This window comes from Triticum aestivum, chromosome 4B (genome assembly GCF_018294505.1).
Source record: "Triticum aestivum cultivar Chinese Spring chromosome 4B, IWGSC CS RefSeq v2.1, whole genome shotgun sequence".
Taxonomy (NCBI): Eukaryota; Viridiplantae; Streptophyta; class Magnoliopsida; order Poales; family Poaceae; genus Triticum; species Triticum aestivum.
In genome coordinates, this window is record NC_057804.1 from 186,856,614 (window position 1) to 186,881,656 (window position 25,043).

At 42.8% G+C, this 25,043-nt stretch overlaps 2 protein-coding genes across 2 annotated transcripts; one reads left to right on the plus strand and one right to left on the minus strand.

Moving 5' to 3' along the window:
• The first annotated feature begins 5,528 nt into the window (after positions 1–5,528).
• LOC123091738 (uncharacterized) lies at positions 5,529–8,951 on the plus strand. The gene is made up of 2 exons (XM_044513351.1): positions 5,529–5,800; positions 8,401–8,951. The coding sequence occupies exons 1-2, from the start codon at positions 5,557–5,559 to the stop codon at positions 8,562–8,564; spliced, it is 408 nt and encodes a 135-aa protein (XP_044369286.1). The 5' UTR covers positions 5,529–5,556; the 3' UTR covers positions 8,565–8,951.
• Positions 6,215–9,247, minus strand: LOC123091736 (laccase-22). Its single transcript, XM_044513350.1, has 6 exons — positions 9,067–9,247; positions 8,535–8,686; positions 7,947–8,191; positions 7,732–7,863; positions 6,710–7,633; positions 6,215–6,620 (listed from the first exon to the last, which is right to left on the minus strand). Exons 1-6 carry the CDS (start codon positions 9,172–9,174, stop codon positions 6,490–6,492), a joined length of 1,692 nt encoding a protein of 563 aa, XP_044369285.1. The 5' UTR covers positions 9,175–9,247; the 3' UTR covers positions 6,215–6,489.
• Positions 9,248–25,043: the final 15,796 nt, after the last annotated feature.

Sequence of the window (25,043 nt, forward strand, 5' to 3'; positions counted from 1 at the left end):
CACAAGCCCTAGGGGCGCGCCCCTAGGCTTGTGGGCCCCTGTGGACCTCCTAACCCTAATCTCAGCTCTATAAATCCTCAAATATTCTCCCTACGCCAGAGGGCACACAAAAAATACTTTTTCACCGCACAAGCTTCTGTTCTCATGAGATCCCATCTTGGGGCCTTTTCCGGCACTCCGCCAGAAGGGGATTCAATCACGGAGGGCTTCTACATCAACCTTGTTGCCCTTCCGATGATGTGTGAGTAGTTTACCACAAACCTACGAGTCCATAGCTTGTAGCTAGATGGCTTCTTCTCTCTCTTTGATCTTCAATACAATGTTCTCCTTGATGTCCTTGGAGTTCTATTCAATGTAATCTTCTTTGCAGTGTGTTTGTTGAGATATGATGAATTGTGGATTTATGATCTGATTATCTGTGAATATTATTTGAGTCTTCTCTCAACTCTTTTATGCATGATTAAGATAGCTTTGTATTTCTCTCCGATCTATTGATTTGGTTTGGCCAACTAGATTGATCTATCTTGCAATGGGAGAGGTGCTTTGTGATGGGTTCAAACTCGCAGTGTCCTCACCCGGTGACCGAAGGGATAGCAAGGCACGTATTTGTATTGTCGCCATTAAGGATAAAAAGATGGGGTTTATATCATACTACTCGAGTTTATCCCTCTACATCATGTCATCTTGGCGTTACTCCGTTCTTGTTAACTTAATACACTAGATGCATGATGGATAGCGGTCGATGTGTGGAGTAATAGTAGTATATGCAGGCAGAAGTCGGTCTACTTATCACGGACGTGATGCCTATATTCATGATCATTGCCTTGGATATCGTCATAACTATGCGCTTTTCTATCAATGGCTCAACAGTAATTTGTTCACCCACCGTATGTGTTCTTTCAAGAGAGAAGCCTCTAGTGAAAACTATGGCCCCGGGGTCTATTTCTTATCATATATTTTCAGATCTATAAAACCAAAAATCCAAAAAATACCTTGCTGCACTTTATTTATATTTGCTTTATTTTGCACTTTTATTTATCTTTTATATCCATCTCTACCAGATCTCACTTTTGCTCGTGACCATGAAGGGATTGACAACCCCTTTTTCGCGTTGTGTGTAAGTGTTTGTTAGTTTGTGCAGGTGCATCTATTGATGACGTGCTTGTGCCTCCTACTACATTGATACCTTAGTTCTTAACTGAGGGAAATACTTATCTCTACTTTGTTGCATCATCCTTTCCTCTTCAAGGGAAAAATCAACGCAAGCTCAAGAAGTAGCAGAAAGAATTTCTGGTGCTGTTGCCGGGGAGGTTCTATATCAAGCCTACCAAGTTCCTATCATAAACCTCATCTCTTGCACTTACATTATTTGTCATTTGCCTCTCGTTTTGCTCTCTCCCACTTCTAAAACTTTTTCAGAAAAACGCAAAAATATTTGCCTTTTTATTCGCCTTCTTTTCATTCGTCTTTTTGTTTGCTTTTTGCTTGCTTGTGTGCTAGATTTCTTGCTTGGTCAAGATGTCTCAAGAAATCAACAAGTTGTATGATTTTTCCAACACCAATAGTAATGATTTTATTAGTACTTCATTTGCTCCCACCACTAGTGTGGAATCTTATGAAATTAATGTCGCTTTGTTGAATCTTCTTATGAAAGAACAATTTTCTGGTAGTCCTAATGAAGATGATGCATACCATCTAAATACTTTCGTTGAGTTATTTGATATGCAAAATAAAAGGGATGTGGGTAGTGATATTGTTAAATTGAAGCTATTTCTGTTCTCACTACGAGATCGTGCTAAAACTTGGTTTTCATCTTTGCCTAAAAATAATATTGATTCATGGGATAGGTGTAAAGATGCTCTTATTTCCAAGTATTTTCCTCTCGTTAAGATCATATCCATTAGGAAAGATATAATTAATTTTAAGCAACTTGATCATGAACATGTTCCATAATCTTGGGAGAGGATGAAATTGATGATAAAAAAATTGCCCCACTCATGGTTTAAGTTTATGGATGATCATACAAAACAATTATGCTGGACTGAATTTTGCATCTAGAAATCTTTTAGATTCGGCCGTGGGAGGTACTTTTATGGAAATTACATTAGGATATGCTACTAAACTCCTAGATAATATTATGGCAAATACTCTCAATGGCATACCGAAAGATCCTCTACTAGTAAAAAAGTGCATGCTATTGAAGAAATTAATACTTTGAGTGAAAAGATGGATGAAATTATGAAATGGATTGCTAGCAAGAGTGCTCCTATTGATACTAATGATATGCCTTTGTCTACTTTGATTGGGAATAATAATGAATCTATGGATGTGAATTTTGTTGGTAGGAACAATTTTGGTAATAACGTGTATAGAGGCAATTTCAACCCTAGGCCTTTTCCTAGTAATTCCTCTAATAATTATGGTAATTCCTACAACAACTATTATTGAAATTATAATAAGATACCTTCTGATCTTGAGAATAATATTAAAGATTTTATAAATACACAAAAGGTTTTTAATACTGTGGTTGAAGAAAAATTGCTCAAGACTGATGATTTGGCTAGGAACATTGGTAGAATTTCTCATGAGATTGATTCTTTTAAGATTACATCTATGCCACCCAAGCTTGATATTAATGAATCTTTGAAAACTATTTGAATTTCTATTGATGAAAGTAAAGAGAGAACCTCTAGGATGCGTGCTAAGAGAGATTGGTTCAAAAAAAAGCATGTTCTTCCAGTTTTTGCGATAATTATGATGAAGATCTTAAAGTAATTGGTGTGAATCATATTGAATCTTTGTTTGCTAATATAAAACTTGATCAAGATGGGATTGGAGATGAGTCAACTTTATTTATAAGGCGTTCCAATAATTTGGAGAGTGATGATCTTAATGTAAAATTTGATAAAAGTGTGATTGGAGAGGTCAAGACTTTAACTAGTGATGAGCCCACTCTTTTCGATTTCAAGGACTTTAATTATGATAAGTGTTATTTGATTGATTGTATTTTCATGTTGCAATCCATGCTTAATTCACCTCATGCTTATCATCAACATAAGGCTTTTACTAAACATATCGTTGATGCTATGATGAAATCTTTTGAAGAAAAACTTGAGTTAGAAGTTTCAAACCCTAGAAAGCTTTATGATGAGTTGGAACCTACTATTAAGATCAATATTAAAGATTATGAGTGTAATGCTTTGTGTGATTTAGGTGCTAGCGTTTCCGTTGCGCGCGTGCTTTGGTAGGGTTTCACCCGCCCGCTGGGTCGCACATGGTAGCCTTTCAGACCGCGACGGGCGCGAATCGCCACGCCAGCCTGGCTCTGGCCGGCCGGCCCTTCCAATCCTTCTCCCGACTGGGCGTCGCGACCCGGCCATGAGGCATCTCCTGGCCGGATCCAAGCGTTTCGTTGCCAGCCACCTTCTTTAGGGGGTAAGCTAGAAAGGCCCTCCCGCTTGGAGCCGGCAGACGTTTACACGGGGACTACTGTCGGGGGAATGGACCCCGGGTAGGCACTGGAGCCCAGAACGAGCCGAGAACATCTTTTCAAACATCGGACGGCTCGCGCCCCTCAATCCAGTTGGCCCTCCATCCGGCTCTCTAGTGTGGGCCTTCTGGGCACGGCGACACGGTCGGGCCAGCCAGCCGCATGTCAGCTGGCAGTAGGTCAGCGGCCATCCCATCCAATCATACGACAAGACAACGCTCCCATGACGGAAGCGCATGGCTATGATGTGGCCGTACCCGCTGACTCGGGTGACTGACGTCAGCGCGGCTCGCCACTGTAGCCCCACGACGACAACCACTCCATGATGCGGGGTCAACGCGCAATACTGCCATGCAGCCAGCGGGACCCTGCAGCTGGCGAACCCCACTGCAGGCTCTAGACGATGACAGCGGAGCCCTGCCCCACTTAGATTTACCATTGTAGCCCTGGGCGGCCTATAGGACCCCAAGGAGCCCTCCATGCAGAGGGATTCAGCCTCAGTAGAACACACACACACACACACACACACACACACACACACACACACACACACACACACGAGAAGCAAGAATGGAGACCTAGATCCTTCTTCCTCCTCCACCGAACAACTCCAGGAGCACCATTGTAGCCCTTTTGCCATCCATACCATATTCGGCGGGACTAGGGGTGTTACCTCACCCGGAGGGCCCCAAACCTGGGTACGTCTTGTGTCTCACACTTGTGTGTGCCGACCTCGCCTCCGGAACCCACCGGCATTCTCACGTAGCCCCCACTTTTAGCCATCTCATGGCATCTGCCGTGATTTCACCACGACAGGACGACCGCCACCGTATATTCGCCTCACCATGGGGCGCAGAGTGTAGTAGCCATGGCGAGGACTCTCCCTATCACTGTCGGGCTCGACTGCACGCATATCACAAGCGAACTCCTCAGCGGTTAGCATCTCAGCATGGCGTTGTCAACATGCGACGACGCAACAATGCAACAACATGGGAAGGAGAATCGATCTCGCATCTCTTGTTCGTCATCCTCGTGGTGGCTCATGTTCATCGCCCTCTAGGCACGTTGCCCGGTCGCATCACGTTTATGACACAGAGGTGGTACCCACGCTCACGCTCTCCATGGAATCGAGATGGCGTCCAATAGCCATGCGTGCACGACACAGAGGTGTAGCCGAAGCATGTGGAGGGGCTCTAGGATGCCACTGGCATGTGTCTGCTAGGTGTTTCGCCAAATGCTCCGCTTGGGCCAAATCGTCATGGACCGGAGCGCTAGCTATTTGGTACGAGGTCACGATAAGTACCTGCCGCGCGCACTAGAATCACCGGCACTTGGTTTGCTTGGGTTAGTTTTAGTCGTCCAATGCGCTATTCCTCGCATCGGGGAGCTAGGCAGCGGGCGCGTCAGACCTTGGTGGCGGAGGCCGGTGGTGAGGCGACGAGGTCAGGGATGGGCGACATACCAAAGGTGTGCTTGGCCGAGATGCTACCTGACTAGGCGGGGTGGAAGGAAGAAGAAAGAAGAAGAGGGAAATACACTTCCTATGTATAATTCATTTGAAAAGTTAAATTCAAAGATTCGATGAGGCCTGGCCACTTTCTTAACTTCTCATATTTTAAAGAGTTAAAACGTCGAGAAGTTCTAGGATAGAAACCTGGCCAGATGGGCCGGTCTTAGCATGCTGACCCGATTGCCCGCGTGCCCGATCTGTGGTGCGCCTGGCCGACACGTTATAATCTGGCCGTGCTTGGTCGCGAGGCTGGGCACGACCGCACAAGTGCCAACACGGCACGACCCGTTTATTTTTATTTTTATACAGCCCAATAGGCCTAATATAGGTCCAAAACCTCCCGAATAGGCTGAATTTTACGTTGGTGGCATGTCAAACGGCCCGTGTCCGTGTCTGGGCTAGGGAGGGCAGCCCGTGTGCCGGCCCGGCATGGCCTGTCGTGTACTTGCCGTGCCTGGCCGCGCCCGTATAACCCTGGCCGTGCCGGGCCGGGCCATTTGGCCATACGAGTTCGGCTATATGGATGGATGCTCTCCCCCTAAAAAAGAGAGGCTATATGGATGCTCTGAAAGCTGTAGCTTCCCCTAGTGGCGTGGTGGGGTTAATCGGCGAACATCCCCCAACGGAGCTCATGCTCGAAGGGGGCTTGACATGTTCAACCCCGTCTCCGGCGATTGGCTCCTCGGCCACCTCAGCCGCGTGGTCCTCGACGACGACGCCCTCGCGCTCCTCCTCCTCCTCCTCCGCCTCGACAAGACTCTCTCCAGCCTCTCGCTCCACCTCCTCGCACACTCCTGCAGGTTTGCCTTTTTTTTTTTCTTACAATCTTCCTAGGGTAGAGGTTCATCTGTCTGGCTTCCTTTTCCCTCGCAGAAAGAAAAACGGCAGATCGTCTTAGATTAGATTGATTTGAGCAGGAGCAACAAGATCCTTTTTGGGACAATCCTTGGTCTTAATTTAGATAATTAGGCTCCTCAATTTCGCTGTAGGGTGTTATGACATTCGTCTTCTTTTCTGGAAGAGCGCAACACTGATCATGGATCAGGACTGAACATGGAATTTTTAGACAACAGATTTTTTGTGGTAGATTCTTGTTTAACACGAGTTAGGAATGTGTTCTTAATGTTTGTCTGTCAGAAAAATTCAGTTATACGTCAGCTGACTTCTACAACACCACTTCTTATTGCGATAAAAAAAATAAGGAGGGACTGAGCTTTCTCCAATTCTCAAATTCATGTGAATGCCAACAGATACAATCCCATTTATTCTAAAAAAGGAAAAGGTTAATAGGACAGCAAAAGCTAATTTCAGGTTTGATGTCTTTTGCTCCTGTATACACTATATTGGCAATCAAGCCAGCAAATCAAAAGGAGAGAAAGGAAATGTGTGACCAAAGGAGTCAAGCAAAAGCACACCGAGTAAATCACCAACGTTGAAGTTTCAGTATCTGTTTTTTGAGCTGGACTAAGTCTGATAACTCTTCTTGTAATCAGCACTGGGGAAGATCTTTGGGTGGTGGAATTAGAGTCTCACTAGGTCCTTTCCCATTGTCCACGACAAAGACCATCTTGAGTCCCCATGACGTGTGCACCTCGAAATGGCAATGCATAAACCACACACCTGGAATAGAACAACAACATATCAATCAACTCCTTTTAGGAAGCAGTAGGGTATTATTATCTGAAGAAATGTAGGATTGAAATCTCTACCTGGGTTGTCTGCCCTGAATCTGATTGCTGTCCAGCCTCCAGTAGGGACTCCAATGGTGTTTCTCTCAACGGGGTCGATGAGGTTAAATGTGGAAGGGGAGGTTTTGGGGTTGTAATTCCCAACTCCCCGCCCAACGACAAAAAAGTTAAATCCATGCAGATGGATCGGGTGGCTTTCTGTTGATATGATCCCTGTATCCTGGAGTATGACTTGCACTGAAGCATTATATGGCAGCCTATAAACCCTGGTTCCTTTCATGGTTTGAAGGTTTTTGGGGCCGCTTCCTGTGTAGTTGAACTTGTGTGGTGGTGTTGCTGGGAAGTCTTCGGTGAAGACCCCTGGAATGCTGTAGTAACGGGCTTGGAGAATTGGGGTGGATGGCATAACGAATGTCGAATTGTTGATTGTGCCCACCACTCTGGTCCCGTTAATGCAGTTTGCGCATGGATTGACACCCACACCAATGGTAAAGAAAAGCGAGTGGTCTACTGTCTGTGGCACATTGGCTGGGTACTCCTTCGAGTTGAGGCTCCGGAGCGACTCAGAGAATTTTGATGCAATGGGGGTGGCATTCTGTGGTGGTGGCTTGACGAGAGTGAGGCGTGCTGTGGCAGAGACAGTGTTAACATAGTGCAAGGTAGCAGTGCCGGTTTTGTTGTCAACTTGTAGTGGAGCATCCAGGAAGGGAGAGACTGAGAAAAGGTAACGGCCAGCACTTTGGTCAGCAGTGACGAGGACGTTGGTGGTCTGGCCTGGAGTGATGAGCAGGATATCGGTTTTATATGGCTTGGTATAGACTGCATCAACCTCAACCACAGTTAGTCCGTGCCCGGCAATCTTGAAGAATAGGTTGTCATTCAGACCAGCGTTGATGATCCGGAGCATGTATGTCTTGCCATTTTCGACATCGAGATTGAATCCATCTGCATAAAACATTCATCAGGGAAGCAGTTTTTCACTCTATAATGGAAAATTATAGACTTTGCAATAACAAGATGTAGTAGCACCTTCATTCATATACCTTGGGAGGAGGCACAATCAGACATCGGACCAGGGTGGCCATTGATGGTGTGGGAATCAGATATATTGGGTCCTACTCCTAGTTGCATGGCCTGGTTCATTACACTCTCTGTATCAGCTTTCCACCATTCACCTGCAGCGCATCATCAAGCAATTTCAGTGCTGAATGGGTTATTCTCGATTAATAGCAATTATGAGGATCAATTATACATATACCTAGGACAACAACTGCCTCCTTGTGAGGAGCAGGAAAGGGGTAGGGTACTCCAAGCTTGGGCAGTATGACAATAGCACCATGGACGGTGGCCCGCAGCCAGTTGATATGGGCATGCCATAGGAGCGTACCACGTTGGCCAGTAACGGTGAAATTATACAGAAAGCTGCTCCCTGGCTGGATTGGGCACTGTGTAATGTAGGCTGGTCCATCATACCACCCTGTCCGGATTTGCCTTACTCCATGCCTGATTATGATTTAGTTAGAAAGTTATATACGTATGTGTGCTGCATAAATATGAGGTATGAATTTTCTTTTATTTTGCCTGTCTACGGAAAGGATGTGTCTTGGTTGAAAAAATGGAAAGGATGTGTGGTTCCTTAGATGAATGCAAAGGTAAAACAATATTCCTTGTAACGCTTCACTGGCATAACCTTTTTCCTTCTTCTTTTGCAGCAAATGAAAAATTCTCATGCGTCAACAACATGCCAGAAAGATTGAGGCTGTCTATATGTGTGAGGGCATGCAGTTGCCACTTTGAGGTGGCAGTTTTATGCTATAAATTGCAGCTGAAGCATGGAATGTCTTACCAGTGGATGGTAACGTTGTGTGGCGCATGATTGACGACCTTGACAAGAACGTTATCACCTTCTCTTGCATAGAGGGTCGGCCCTGGGAACTTGCCGTTAACAGTGAGGATGGACTTGGTGGAGCAAAGCAGTGTCATGTTCCTCATAACCACCTGCACGAGTGAAACCATGGTAAATCATCATAGCAGCCTGAGTTCTGCAGCCGCCTCACGCTGTAAGGGTGAGCCGTTTTGTCATTTACTGCCACCTGGGGCAGGTTGCTTGTTACTCCCTCTGTAAACTAATATAGAACGTTTTAGAGACTTGAAACTATTAGTTTACAGAGTTGCATCAGAAATGAAAATGACATTGTGAAATGGTGGCAAAGAAAGCATTGTACTCCATATCTGGTTGTATAAAGAGTGGTGCAATGCTATACGACCCTGGCTACATGCAGAAACGAGTCATTAGCTACTTATTGCTCCTCCGGTGTGTATGTACATATATGTGTGTTTCTGATGAAAGCATATGCTGCTTGTGTCAGGATTCTCACATTGAACTTGTAGTGTCTGGTGATGGCATGGACGCTGAGAGCCTGAAGCAGGAAGCAGCTGACCATGAGGGGGAGGACCAGCTGATCAAGACGGTGAGGCATGGCCATGCTGCCTGGCACTGGCAGAGCTACCTGATCGGAGGAGACAAGGACGACTGACGATGCCTGTGAGCCGAGACAGTGCAGTATGCCTGGTTGCATGGAATGACAGGGCGACGCATGGTTTTAGTGGCCCGGGGAGGGGGCTGGGGCGGTGTTGGGTTTCTAGCTGCCATGTCGTTTTTCATTTTAGGTGAGAAACCCTTGCTTGGCAAGGCTGGCTAGCTGTGCTGGGAATTTGTGCGGATTGCAGGTAATTTCTTCTTGTGTTTTCACCTGCAGATATGCAAAGGTAGCTCCCAGTTGCACCGAGCTAGCTCTTTTTACATACAAATTAGGTAATAATGTAGCCATCTGCAGGACTTGCAGTGTATCTACCTTTATGGATTTGGAGTTTGGTTCCATGTACCTGTCTCTGCCCACTGAGAAGAGCACTTGGGCTGTTAACTGGCCAGTGCTACTATAGCTAGTACGAGTGTCGGTTAATGGCCATCAATCTTTAAGTAACTTGCAGTCCACTTCCATGTACTGCAACGTATGCATGTTATGTACTCGTACAAGCAACCCACAGCAACATGCACTGAACCTTATAGCCTAGCATTAGAGTATAGAGCAGGCAGAATAAACACGGATCCTTGTGGCCATGTTTTGAAATTGCATTAGCCGGATGTGACAAGTGAGCTAACTGGTAAGCTTAGTGGCGTGCAGAATCTCATGCCATTGTGTATGCATCAGATCATCACATAACTAGCTATAGATACTATTGGGATTGATGTGTCGTTTAGATTGGTATAGATAGATTAGCTAGTGGCCGGTTTTTGTCTGTGCAGAAACAAATCAAGCAGAGACAAACGGGGTAATGGATTGATTGATGCGCGTAGTTGTCAGGTCTACAGAGACTAAGAGAGTGAGGGGAATTGGATTTAGCCTAGGAGATGAAGATACTCGCAAAAGACAAAGAAAAAACCTAGGAGATGAAGATGGCAACCACTTTTGGTGATGTGGAAGCGATGGATCATGGATATCCAGTAAGTGGTGCGTGTGCTTCAGCTTAAGCGTTTTCCTTTCCATTTCTTTTTTGCTTGAGCTTAACTGAACCGTGGATCGCATCCTCTTGTCTATAGCTAGGCATCGCATTTGTTTTACCCTTCATTGATGCGTGACATTTGTCGACTGGACAGAGCTTTCCTTTGGTTGATTCAAAGCCAAGCTAGCTAGTTCATCTCCACCTGGCTAGATAGATGGTCGGCAGGGATGTACTCTTCTCTTGTGCAACAGACTCAAAGTGGACGATAGAGTCTCTGGCGTCACAGTCAAGTCCTGCACCGTAACTCCGACCTCACAGCCGTGCCAACAATATTAGTATTATGCTTTCTCGATCGCCGAGGAGATCAGGACAAGATATGATACTGGTACACTTTTGATGTAACCAACACAACACTAGCAGCTTCTTAATTCCCTTGCCGTCACTGTTACCAACAACCTCGAATACCGATCGATCTGCATCTCCCTCTGTCCGTGCCTGCCTCAGATTTTTGTCATCTTCCAACTGGTTATCAATGAATCTTAACTGACATACATGCATGTAGTACTAAGTTAATGCTCATCATGCGTTTCTGGTGCAGCCATGGAGATCTACCTGCCTAACTGTAAAATTTGCAATTCTGCCTCAACAATTAGATAAGAACTGGCAACTAGTACTTCTGAAACATTTCTTCTAAATCTTGACAAACTTTGGTAGTTGCTATATTGATCTAGAAATAACACATGAAACTTTTTTTGCATGTATAACACAGAGCCACAAGATGGTCTCTGAACATTGCAACGAAAAAAGGGTGTAAACTCCATCAATTGTATTGTACCACCTCCAAACACCTCAACATGCCATCCTCCACCTCAGGGAAAAATGATTACTAGGTTTGTATCAAGAGATTAAATAAACATACGGTGCAAAGTGTAATTTAGGCCTGGAAAAACAGGCAGATTCAGCTTCCAAATTCAAGCTTAGTGGTTATTTGCACTGGTTCTGAAAAGAAAAGAAAAACAAGGTTATAATGCACCATTTGTTTTTTTGTTGTTGTATTTATTTGCACAAGCCGACTAGAATTTGAATTGGATTTTCCATGAAACTGCGGGTGAGCGAGTGAAAACAAAAGAAGAAAAGAAATCCTTGGAAACGGTGCAAAGCAAAGGCGATTGGAAAAGAAAGCAATAGATAGATACTAGTACTACCACTGCTCAGCGACTTGTCACGACAGACACTGTGCTCTGTCTGCTAGTAGTACCAACAATACTGGTAGTAGTAGTAGAGCATGCTTGGATACGTTTTAGTTCCATAACTAAAAGTAGTGGAACTAAAACTTGCTAGTCTCACCCATGCTTGGATCCAAGTACTAAAGAGACTAAAATCTAGTTATTGAGCATTTATTATCCTTCAAACCCTCCAATCCAGAACTAAGGAGAGGAATTAAATGAGAAGAGAGAGAGCTAATACATATTTTAGTAGGTTTCCCATGACTAAAAGATTTTAGCCTCAAGACTAGTCCTAGCCTCTCTTTAGTCAGGGGTGCTTGGAACTTTAGCCTCTAAAAGAGACTATTTTTAGTCAGACTAAAAGTAATAGAATAGATAGATACTCTGTAGATAGATAGGGGATACGCCTGCACGGTTTGTCTTGCCTCTGCTTCCTTCTGTGCAGGATCGATGCCGCTGCAGGTCTTTCTTTTTCTTTCCACAGATTCGAATAGGATTCAGCTTTATTTTCTTACTCTCGACCATCCCAGACAGTATATATTTGTCTGCTCCCAAACCGATGTTACGGATGTTACCTCTGGCTCTGTCCATGTGCATGATGCATATGTTCCCACTTCTTTTTATCAATCCAAGAAACGTCTGCTTCATTTTAAATGGCAGCAAGATCATGCTTAGTTATACTTCTCTCCATATAAAAAGAATATATTAATATCGATAAGATATCGAAGAAAGTCCAAAACAAACTTTGAATTTATAGACGAAAGGTAAATGAAACCATGAACTTCTATTCCCTAAAATCAGCACACCAAAATCTCTGATCTCAATCAATTTTCAGCCTTGATGGCATTCCCAAACAGGGATCGTCGACGTGGCGTGTCGAACCCGAATTCTTGGCTGCCGCTGAGGGAGGGGGGCGCGGCGAGAATTTCGGCCAGGCCACTATACCACACCAAGGTAACTGGTTTTTGAAAAGTTTGTGTTTTAAATTTTTTTGTTTAGAATTTTAGAAAAATGTCCATGTTCACAAATTTTGTTCATAAATTAAAAAATATTCAGGAATTTCAGAAACCGCTCATGTTTTAAAAAAATTGTTTGCATTTTCGATAAATGTTTGAAAAATTCAACAAAAATGTTTGTATTTTTAGAAATTTGTAAACATTCAAAAAAAATGTTCATATTTTAAAATTGTGGTCAAAACTTGTTCAGAAGTTGAAAAATGTTCCCGTTTTACCTTTTGGTCACAAACTAAAAAATGTTTCGTATTTTTCATTTTTTTTTGGAATTTTCAAATTATATTTGCATTTTTAAAAAGTATTCATGATTGAAAAAATTGTTGACATTTGTCAAAAAGTGTTTGGAATCCCAAAAGTTGTTCACATGTTTCAAAGAATAGTTGGATTTTCAAAAATTGTGTCACATTTTTTGAAAAATGTATTTGGAATCTCATAATTTATTTGTGTTTTAGAAAGAAAAAAATAGACGGCATTTCAAAATTATTAATTTTGTTCAAGAGACGTTTCCAGTTTTTTCAAAAATGTTTTCATATATGAATGCTGCTATCTGTTCTTATATATGCCGTGCTATATATTATCACTAGCAACCTTCTGGGCAAGTTGTTAGCTGCGTGTTTGAGTCATCTCAAGCTTGCTAATGCTGGTTTCCTCGTATTTTTGGACCCTCGTTATAGAAGACAAGTGGCTTAGTGTAGTTTAAAAAAAATGTTTATTGCCATTATGAAAATGTAAAAAATAAATATTGCCATTATGAAAATGTACAATGTGTATTTGCAAAAATATACAATGTGCATTTGAAACAAAAATGAGTAAAACGGCAAAGAAACTAAAGAAAAGAAAAAACAAACAATACGAAGAAAATGAAGAAATAAACAAAAGAAAATCAACTATAATGAAGAAAGTAAAAGGACGTAAGCAAGTGAAAACAAAGTATATTGAAGGAAAAAAGAAAGTCGAATAAAACCGGTGAAAGAAACAAAGCAAACCCAAAGGAAAAACAAATGGAAACAAAAAAAATAGAGCAGAGCTAGTGCCTGAGTGACTGCGTTAATGGGTCGGCCTGATTCATCCTAATATCCAACCAGACAGTCAACGATCCTAGGATTTGACTTGCGCGTCAGTGAATACCAGCTAAACGCGAGGTTGCAAATAGACTGGGATCATAGAGTTTGATGTGCTAATTTCTGGGATTAGAAGTTCGACTTAGCTTTCATCTATAAGTTCAAAGTTTGTTTTGAACATTCTCCAAAAGGTATTAATGACATCCGGCCTATACACCAACATGACTTAAGAGCTACTTAAGAAATCCAAGATGCACACATCCAAATTCTTTAAAAAAAACTACCACAAAACAACTGCATCGAACAATGTCATCGCGGAGTTCAACCAATGAAGGTTGAACCTAGAGTTTTCACTCCTGCACTCAAAAATCACCGCCTAGCCAACATCATCGTGAGCTGCCTCCACATGTCCATCTATCATCACACAGTCGCACGATCATGCTGGACCTAGCCACATAACTAGAATCATGTCGATGTAACACATGCTGCCGAGCAATACGGAAGGATACCTGCCATCTCGATCAATCCAATATCGCCTCGAGTCCAGACCTCCCATGCACCAAATTTAGGCCAGTCACACGAGGCGCACTAAACAAGGGCGAAACCCACACGTCAAGCATAAGTTGAGTCGCCTAATCTACTGTCGTATACGCCATCTTGGGCCATGTCAGGCACTTGGTTTAACACATGGAAAACGACCCCTAAAAATGTATTTCTTCAAGTGAAGAATTTGGTGATGAAATTGGTTGAAGAAATTGATGTGAAGACTTTGAAGCTTGAAGACTTTTGTTTTCATAGTTTTCTTCTTCTTATTCGAGTCATAGGAAAAACCGTACTGTTAAAGGGGGTATAGGTGAAACATATTTCTCATTTTCAAAGTGATGCTCAAAACCTTCAACGAGTTCCTTACTAGCAACACTGATGACTGATACGTCCATTTTGTATCATGTTTTTCTACTGTTATTTATGTTGTTTTATTGTATAATAATGCTTTTTGGAATAATTCTAATGCCTTTTCTCTCATAATATGCAAGGTATGCACCAAGGGGGAGAATTCTGGCAGCTGAAAATCTGGATCTGAAAAAGCTACGTCAAACTACCTATTCTGCACAACTCCAAATGAGCTGAAACTCCTCAAGGATTTTTTATGAAATATTTAATGAACATTGGAGCAAATAAGTACCAGAGGGGGCCCACCAGGTGGGCACAACCCACCTGGGCGCGCCAGGAGGCCCAAGCGCGCCCTGGTGGGTGCTGCCCTCCTCGGCCCACCTCCGGTGCCCATCTTCTGGTATATAAGCCATTTTGACATAGAAAAATAAATAAGGAGAGGACTTTCATGATGAAGCGCCGTCGCCTCGAGGCGGAACTTGGGCAGGAGCACTTTTGCCCTCCGGCGGAGCGATTCCGCCGGGGGAACTTCCCTCCCGGAGGGGGAAATCATCGTCATCATCATCACCAACAACTCTCCCATCTTGGGAAAGGCTATCTTCATCAACATCTTCACAGTACCAACTCCTCTCAAACCCTAGTTCATCTCTTATGTTCAATCTTTGTATCAAAACTATAGATTGGTGCTTGTGGGTGACTAGTAGTTTGTAGTTGATTACTATATGGTTTATTTGGTGGAAGATTATATGCTCAGATCCATTATGCTATTTAATACCCCTCTGATCTTGAGCATTTTTATCATTTGTGAGTAGTCACTTTCGTTCTTGAGGTCACGGGAGAAATCATGTTGCAAGTAATCATGTAAACTTGATATGTGTTTGATATTTTGATGGTATGTATGTTGCCATTCTCTTAGTGGTGTCATGTGAATATCGACTACATGAAACTTCACCATATTTGGGCCTAAGGAAATGCATTGTGGAGTAGTTATTAGATGGTGGGTTGCGAGAGTGATAGAAGCTTAAACCCCAGTTTATGCGCTATTCCGTAAGGGACCGATTGGATCCAAAAGTTTAATGCTATGGTTAGAATTTATTCTTAATACTTTTCTCGTAGTTGTGGATGCTTGTGAGAGGGTTGATCATAAGTAGGAGGTTTGTTCAAGTAAGAACAGCACTTAAGCACCCGTTCACCCACATATTAAATTATTAAAGTACCGAACACGAATTAAGCCAACATGATGAAATTAACTAGATGAAATTCCCGTGTACCCTCAAGCACACTTTGCTTATCATAAGAAACCGTTTTGGCCTGTCCTTTGCCTCAAAAGGATTGGGCTACCTTGCTGCACTTTTTTTACTACTATTGTTACTTGCTCATTACAAATTATCCTGCTATCAAACTACTCTGCTACTCACAATTTTAGCACTTGCAGACATTACCTTACTGAAAACCATTTGTTATTTCCTTCTGCTCCTCGTTGGGTTCGACACTCTTACTTATCGAAAAGGGCTACAATTGACCCCATATACTTGTGGGTCATCAAGGCAATTTTCCGGCGCCATTGCCCGAGAGTGAAGCGCTCTTGGTAAGTGGAAATTGGTAAGGAAACATTATTACTACGTGCTGGAATTAATTGTCACTTGCTACTATCAAAAACAATCCTTTGAGGGGTTTGTTCGGGGTATCTTCACCTCGACCGGAACAACAATTAGTTATCCCTCAACCTACTGCACCTACTGAAAATATTGAATATAAAATTCCTTCGGGTATGTTAGAGCAACTGCTAGCTAATCCTTATGCAGGAGATGGAACCGAACATCCTGATATGCATTTAATATATGTGGATGAAATTTGTGGATTATTTAAGCTTGCAGGTTTGCCCGGAGGTGAAGCTAAGAAGAAGGTTTTCCCTTTATCTTTGAAGGGAAAAGCATTGACATGGTATAGACTATGCGATGATATTGGATCTTGGAACTGGAACCGTTTGAAATTGGAATTTCATCAAAAAAATTATCATATGCATCTAGTTCATCGTGATCGAAATTATATATATCATTTTTGGCCTCGTGAAGGAGAAAGTATCGCTCTATCTTGGGGGAGGCTTAAGTAAATGTTATATTCATGCCCCAATCACGAGCTCTCAAGAGAAATTATTATTCAGAATTTTTATGCTCGGCTTTCTCGTAATGATCAATCCATGCTCGATACTTCTTGTACTGGTTCAATTATGAAGAAGACTATTGAATTTCGATGGGATCTTTTAGAAAGAATTAAACGCAACTCTGAAGATTGGGAACTTGACGAAGGTAAAAAGTCAGGTATTGAACCTAAGTTTGATTGTGTTGAATCTTTTATGAATACCGATGTTTTTCAAAAGTTTAGCACTAAATATGGACTTGACTCTGAGATAGTAGCTTCTTTTTGTGAATCTTTTGCTACTCATGTTGATCTACCTAAGGATAAGTGGTTTAAATATCACCCACCAATTAAAGAAGAAATTAAAGAACCGGTAAAATCTAAAGAAGAAACTATCATTTACAATGTTGATCCAGTTGTTCCCACTGCTTATATTGAAAAACCACCTTTTCCTGTTAGGATGAAGGAACATGCTAAATCTTCAACTGTGGTTAACAAAAGTTATGTTAGAACACTCAAACCATTTGAACAAATCAAAGTTGAACCTAGTGTTGCTATGGTTAAAGATCTCTTAGTTGATAATATTGATGGGCATGTTATCTACTTTTGTAGTGAAGCTTCTAGAATTGCCAAACCTGAAGGACAAGATAAACATAGACCAGTTGTTGGCACGTCTGTTGTCTCAGTTAAGATAGGAGATCACTTTTATCATGGGTTATGTGACCTAGGTGTTAGTGTTAGTGCTATTCCTTTCTCCTTATATCAAGAAATTAAAGATGAAATAGCACCTGCTGAAATAGAAGACATAGATGTTACTATAAAACTTGCTAATAGAGATACTATATCACCAATTGGGATTCTTAGAGATGTTGAAGTCTTGTGTGGGAAAATAAAATACCCTACTGATTTTCTTGTTCTTAGCATCCCACAAGATGACTTTTGTCCCATTATTTTTGGTAAACCTTTCTTGAACACCGTCAATGCCAAAATAGATTGTGAGAAACAAACTGTCGGTGTTAGCTTTGGTGATGAGTCTCATGAGTTTAACTTTTTCAAGTTTAGTAAACAACCTCATAAGAAAGATTTGCCTAGTAAGGATGAAATTATTGGTCTTGCTTCTATTGTTGTGCCTCCTACTGATCCTTTAGAACAATATTTGCTAGACCATGAAAATGATTTGCATATACGTGAAAGAAATGAAATAGATAGAATCTTTTTCAAACAATAACCTCTGATTAATCACAATTTGCCTATTGAAACTCTAGGAGGTCCTCCTCCACCTAAAGGTGATCCTGTATTTGAATTAAAACAATTGCCAGACACTCTGAAATATGCTTATCATGATGAAAAGAAGATATATCCTGTTATTACAAGTGCTAACCTTTCAGAACGTGAAGAAGAAAGATTACTGAAAGTTCTAAGGAAGCACAGAGCTGCTATTGGATATACTCTTGATGATCTTAAGGGCATTAGTCCCAGTCTATGTCAGCACAAGATTAATATGGAATCTGATTCCAAACCCGTTGTTGATCACCAACGTCGGTTAAATCCGAAAATGAAAGAAGTGGTAAGGACGGAAATATTGAAACTTCTGGAAGCAGGTATAATCTATCCTATAGCTGATAGTAGATGGGTAAGTCTTGTTCATTGTGTCCCTAAGAAAGGAGGCATTACTGTTGTTCCTAATGATAAGAATGCGCTTATTCCACAAAGAATTGTCACATGCTATAGAATGGTAATTGATTATAGAAAATTAAATAAAGCTACTAGAAAAGATCATTACCATCTGCCTTTTATTGATCAAATGTTAGAAAGATTATCCAAGCACACACATTTTGCTTCCTTGATGGATACTCTGGCTTTTCACAAATACCTATTTCGCAATGTGATCAAGAAAAGACTACTTTTACTTGTCCTTTTGGAACATTTGCTTATAGACATATGCCTTTTGGTTTATGTAATGCACCTGCTACCTTTCAAAGATGTATGACTGCTATATTCTCTGATTTTTGTGAAAAGATTGTTAAGGTTTTCATGGATGACTTTTCTGTTTATGGGAAGTCTTTTGATGATTGTTTAAGCAATCTTGATCAAGTCTTGCAGAGATGTGAACAAACTGAAGGAAATATGCCCTAGAGGCAATAATAAAGTTATTATTTATTACCTTATTTCATGATAAATGTTTATTATTAATGCTAGAATTGTATTAACCGGAAACATAATACATGTGTGAATACATAGACAAACATAGTGTCACTAGTATGCCTCTAGTTGACTAGCTCGTTAATCAAAGATGGTTAAGTTTCCTGACCATAGACATGAGTTGTCATTTGATTAACGGGATCACATCATTAGAAGAATGATGTGATTGACTTTGACCCATTCCATTAGCTTAGCACTTGATCGTTTAGTATGTTGCTATTGCTTTCTTCATGACTTATACATGTTCCTATGACTATGAGATTATGCAAGTCCCGTTTACCGGAAGAACACTTTGTGTGCTACCAAATGTCACAACGTAACTGAGTGATTATAAAGGAGCTCTACAGGTGTCTCCGAAGGTATGTGTTGGGTTGGCGTATTTCGAGATTAGGATTTGTCACTCCGATTGTCGGAGAGGTATCTTTGAGCCCTCTCGGTAATGCACATCACTATAAGCCTTGCAAGCAATGTAGGTAATGAGTTAGTTACGGAATGATGCATTATGTAACGAGTAAAGAGACTTGCCGGTAACGAGATTGAACTAGGTATTGGATACCGACGATCGAATCTCGGGCAAGTAACATACCGATGACAAAGGGAACAACATATGTTGTTATGCGGTTTGACCGATAAAGATCTTTGTAGAATATGTGGGAGGCAATATGAGCATCCAAGTTCCGCTATTGGTTATTGACCGAGAATAGTTCTAGGTCATGTCTACATAGTTCTCGAACCCGTAGGGTCCGCACGCTTAACGTTACGATGACAGTTTTATTATGAGTTTATATGTTTTGATGTACCGAAGGTTGTTCGGAGTCGAGGATGTGATCCCGGACATGACGAGGAGTCTCGAAATGGTTGAGACATAAATATTGATATATTGGAAGCCTATATTTGGATATCAGAATCGTTCTGGGAGAAACCGGGATTTTTTCGGAGTACGGGGAGTTACCGGAATCCCCCCGGGGGTTATTGGGCCTACATGGGCCATGAGGGAGAAGAGGAGGGCCGGCCAGGGCAGGCCGCGCGCCCCCTCCCACCCTATTCCGAATAGGACAAGGAAGGGGGGGTGGCGCCCCCCTTTCCTCTTTCCCCTCCCCCCTTTCCTTCTCCACCAAGGCAAGAGGGGAGAGTCCTACTCCCGGTGGGAGTAGGACTCCTCCAGGCGCACCCCTAGGGGGCCGGCCGCACCTCCCCCCTCCCTCCTTTATATACGGGGGCAGGGGGGCACCTCTAGAGAACACAAGTTGATCTTCGTGATCGTTCCTTAGCCGTGTGCGGTGCCCCCCTCCACCATATTCCACCTCGGTCATATCGTTGCGGTGCTTAGGTGAAGCCCTGCGTCGATAGAACATCATCATCGTCACCACGCCGTCGTGCTGACGGAACTCATCCCCGACACCCTGCTGGATCGGAGTCCGGGGATCGTCATCGAGATGAACGTGTGCTGAACTCGGAGGTGCCGTATGTTCGGTGCTTGGATCGGTCGGATCGTGAAGACGTACGACTACATCAACCGCGTTGTCATAACGTCCCCTCTTGTTGCTATGCATCACCATGATCTTGCGTGTGCGTAGGTTTTTAAAATTACTACGTTCCCCAACAGTGGCATCCGAGCTAGGTTTTATGCGTAGATGTTATATGCACGAGTAGAACACAAGTGAGTGGTGGGCGATACAAGTCATACTGCTTACCAGCATGTCATACTTTGGTTCAGCGGTATTTTTGGATGAAGCGGCCCGGACCGACATTACGCGTACGCTTACGCGAGACTGGTTTTACCGCCGTGCTTTGCACATAGGTGACTAGCGGGTGTATGTTTCTCCAACTTTAGTTGAACCGAGTGTGGCTACGCCCGGTCCTTGCGAATGTTAAAACAACACCAACTTGACAAACTATTGTTGTGGTTTTGATGCGTAGGTAAGAATGGTTCTTGCTAAGCCCGTAGCAGCCACGTAAAACTTGCAACAACAAAGTAGAGGACGTCTAACTTGCTTTTGTAGGGCTTGTTGTGATGTGATATGGTCAAGACATGATGCTAAATTTTATTGTATGAGATGATCATGTTTTGTAACAGAGTTATCGGCAACTGGCAGGAGCCATATGGTTGTCGCTTTATTGTATGCAATGCAATCGCCCAGTAATGCTTTACTTTATCACTAAGCGGTAGCGATAGTCGTAGAAGCATAAGATTGGCGAGACGACAACGATGCTACGATGGAGATCAAGGTGTCGCGCCGGTGACGATGGTGATCATGACGGTGCTTCAAAGATGGAGATCACAAGCACAAGATGATGATGGCCATATCATATCACTTATATTGATTGCATGTGATGTTTATCTTTTATGCATATTATCTTGCTTTGATTGACGGTAGCATTTTAAGATGATGTCTCACTAGAATTATCAAGAAGTGTTCTCCCTGAGTACGCACCATTGCGAAAGTTCTTCGTGCTGAGACACCACGTGATGATTGGGTGTGATAGGCTCTACGTTCAAATACAACGGGTGCAAAACAGTTGCGCACGCGGAATACTTAGGTTAAACTTGACGAGCCTAGCATATAACAAATATGGCCTCGGAACACGGAGACCGAAAGGTCGAGCGTGAATCATATAGTAGATATGATCAACATATTGATGTTCACCGTTGAAACTACTCCATCTCATGTGATGATCGGACATGGTGTAGTTGATATGGATCACGTAATCACTTAGAGGACTAGAGGGATGTCTTTCTAAGTGGGAGTTCTTAAGTAATATGATTAATTGAACTATAATTTATCATGAACTTAGTCCTGGTAGTATTTTGCAAATTATGTTGTAGATCAATAGCTTGCGTTGTTGCTTTCATATGTTTATTTTGATATGTTCCTAGAGAAAATTGTGTTGAAAGATGTTAGTAGCAATGGTGCGGATTGGATCCGTGATCTGAGATTGATCCTCATTGCTGCACAGAAGAATTATGTCCTTAATGCACCACTAGGTGACAGACCTATTGCAGGAGTAGATGCAGACGTTATGAACGTTTGGCTAGCTCAATATGATGACTACTTGATAGTTTAGTGCACCATGCTTAACGGCTTAGAATTGGGACTTCAAAGACGTTTTGAACGTCATGGACCATATGAGATGTTCCAGGAATTGAAGTTAATATTTCCAGCAAATACCCGAGTTGAGAGATATGAAGTCTCCAACAAGTTCTATGGCTAAAAGATGGAGGAGAATCGCTCAACTAGTGAGCATGTGCTCAGATTGTCTGGGTACTACAATCTCTTGAATCAAATGGGAGTTAATCTTCCAGATAAGATAGTGATTGACAGAATTCTCTAGTCACCATCACTAAGTTACTAGAACTTCATGATGAACTATAGTATGCAAGGGATGACGAAAACAATTCCCGAGCTCTTCATGATGTTGAAATCGACGAAGGTAGAAATCAAGAAAGAGCATCAAGTGTTGATGATTGACAAGACCACTAGTTTCAAGAAAGGGCAAAGGGAAAGAAAGGGAAACTTCAAGTAGAATGGCAAACAAGTTGTCACTCCCGTGAAGAAGACCAAAGCTGGACCAAAGCTTGAAACTGAGTGCTTACATTGCAAAGAAAATGGTCACTGGAAGCGGAAATGCCCTGAATATTTGGTGGATAAGAAGGATGGCAAAGTGAACAAGGGTATATTTGATATACAGGTTATTGATGCGTACCTTACTAGTGTTTATAGTAGCCCCTGAGTATTTGATACTTGTTCGGTTGCTAAAAAAATTAGTAACTCGAAACAAGAGTTACAGAATAAACAGAGACTAGTTGAGGGTGAAGTGACGATGTGTGTTGGAAGTGGTTCCAAGATTAATATGATCATCATCGCACACTCCCTATACTTTCGGGATTAGTGTTAAACCTAAATAAATGTTATTTGGCGTTTGCGTTGAGCATGAATATGATTTGATCATGTTTATTGCAATACGGTTATTCATTTAAAGTCAGAGAATAATTGTTGTTCTATTTACATGAATACAACCTTCAATGGTCATACACCCAATGAAAATAGTTTGTTGGATCTCGATCGTAGTGATACACATATTCATAATATTGATGCCAAAAGATGCAAAGTTGATAATGATAGTGCAACATATTTGTGGCACTGACGTTTAGGTCATATCGGTGTAAAGCACATGAAGAAACTCCATAAAAAATGGACTTTTGGAATCACTTGATTATGAATCATTTGATGCTTGCGAACCGTGCCTTTTGAGCAAGATGACTAAAACTCCGTTCTCCGGAACAATGGAACGAGCTAGTAACTTATTGGAAATAATACATACCGATGTATGCGGTCCAATGAGTGTTGATGCTCGTGGCAGGTATCGTTATTTTTCTGACCTTCACAAGATGATTTGAGCAGATATGAGTATATCTACTTAATGAAACACAAGTCTGAAACATTTGAAAAGTTTAAAGAATTTCAGAGTGAAGTGGAGAATCATCGTAACAAGAAAATAAAGTTTCTACGATCTGATCGTGGAGACAAATATTTGAGTTACGAGTTTGGTCTTCAATTAAAACAATGTGGAATAGTTTCACAAACTCATGCCACCTAGAACACCACAACGTTATGGTGTGTCCGAACATTGTAACCGCACTTTATTGGATATGGTGCGATCTATGATGTCTCTTATTGATTTACCACTATCATTACGGGGTTATGCATTAGAGATAGCTGCATTCACTTTAAATAGGGCACCATAAAAAATCCGTTGAGACGACACCTTATGAACTGTTGTTTGGCAAGAAACCAAAGTTGTCGTTTCTTAGAAGTTTGGGGATGCGATGCTTATGTGAAAAAGTTTCAACCTGATAAGCTCGAACCCAAATCGGAGAAGTGCATCTTCATAGAATACCCAAAGGTAACTATTGGGTACACCTTCTATCACAGATCCTAAGGCAAGTTATTCGTTGCTCAGATGGATCCTTTCTAGAGAAGGAGTTTCTCTTGAAAGAAGTGAGTGGGAGGAAAGTAGAACTTGATGAGGTAACTGTACCTGCTCCCTTATTGGAAAGTAGTTCATCACAGAAATCAGTTCCTGTGATTCCTACACCAATTAGTGAGGAAGCTAATGATGATGATCATGAAGCTTCAGATCAAGTTACTATCGAATGTCGTAGGTCTTCCAGAATAAGATCCACACCAAAGTGGTACGGTAATCCTGTTCTAGAAGTCATGTTACTAGACCATGATGAACCTACAAACTATGAGGAAGCGATGATGAGCCCAGATTCCGCGAAATGGCTTGAGGCCATAAAATCTGAGATATGATCCATGTATGAGAACAAAGTGTAACGACCCGGATTCGTTGCGCCAGGTGTCCGCCAGTTATTCGTCGTCATTGCCATGTCATTTGCTTGTGTGTTGCATTTTATCATGTCATCATGTGCATTGCATTGCATACGTGTTTGTCTCATGCATCCGAGCATTTTCCCCATTGTCCATTTTGCAATCCGGCACTCCTATGCCCTCCGGCGTCCCCCTTTTGTCTCTCGTTGTGAGCGGGTGTTAAACTTTCTCGGAATGGCCCGAGGTTTGCCAAGCGGCCTTGGTATAGCACCGGTAGACCGCCTGCCAAGTTTCGTGCCATTTGGAGGTCGTTTGGTACTCCAACGGTTAACCGGGTAACCGTAAAAGCCCCTCTCTCTTTGCTGCCCAACACCCCTCCAAAGTGGCCAAAAACCCATCTAAGTCTCTTCCATGCTCTCAGTCATTCGATCACGATTGCGTGGCTAAAAACCGCTCCTCATTTGGACTCTCCTAGCTCCCAGAATCTATATATATATGCCCTCCCCCCGAAAATTCGCACACGAAACCCTAGCAAACTTCCCCGCTGCCACCGGACATGTCCGTCCCGGATCGGACGAAGCCCGCGCCGCCGCCCGCAGCCAATCTCCTCCCACCACGTTGCTCCCGCCGCCGTCTCCACCGCGCGGGCCCGTGAGCCCAGATCCGGCCCGCGGGGCCCGAGCCGCCGCCCGCCGCCGCCCGTGCGGATCCCGCCTCCGCGCCCGAGGCCTCCTCCGAGCGCCGCGCTTCCGTCCTCGCAGCCGCACCGCCTCGCCGCCGGCGACCAGCGCCTCGCCGCCGGCGACCTCCCAGGTCGCGCCGCCCCTCGCCACCTCTCTCCCTCTATCTCTCCTCGCCCCGCCTGAGCTCGCTCTCTCCTGCAGGTGCGCCGCCCCGCCGTCCTAGGTCATCAAGATCCGCCGCCGCCGGAGCTCTTCAAGTCGCCGACGTGCCTCCTCCGGCCGGATCCAGCCCGAAGCCGACCG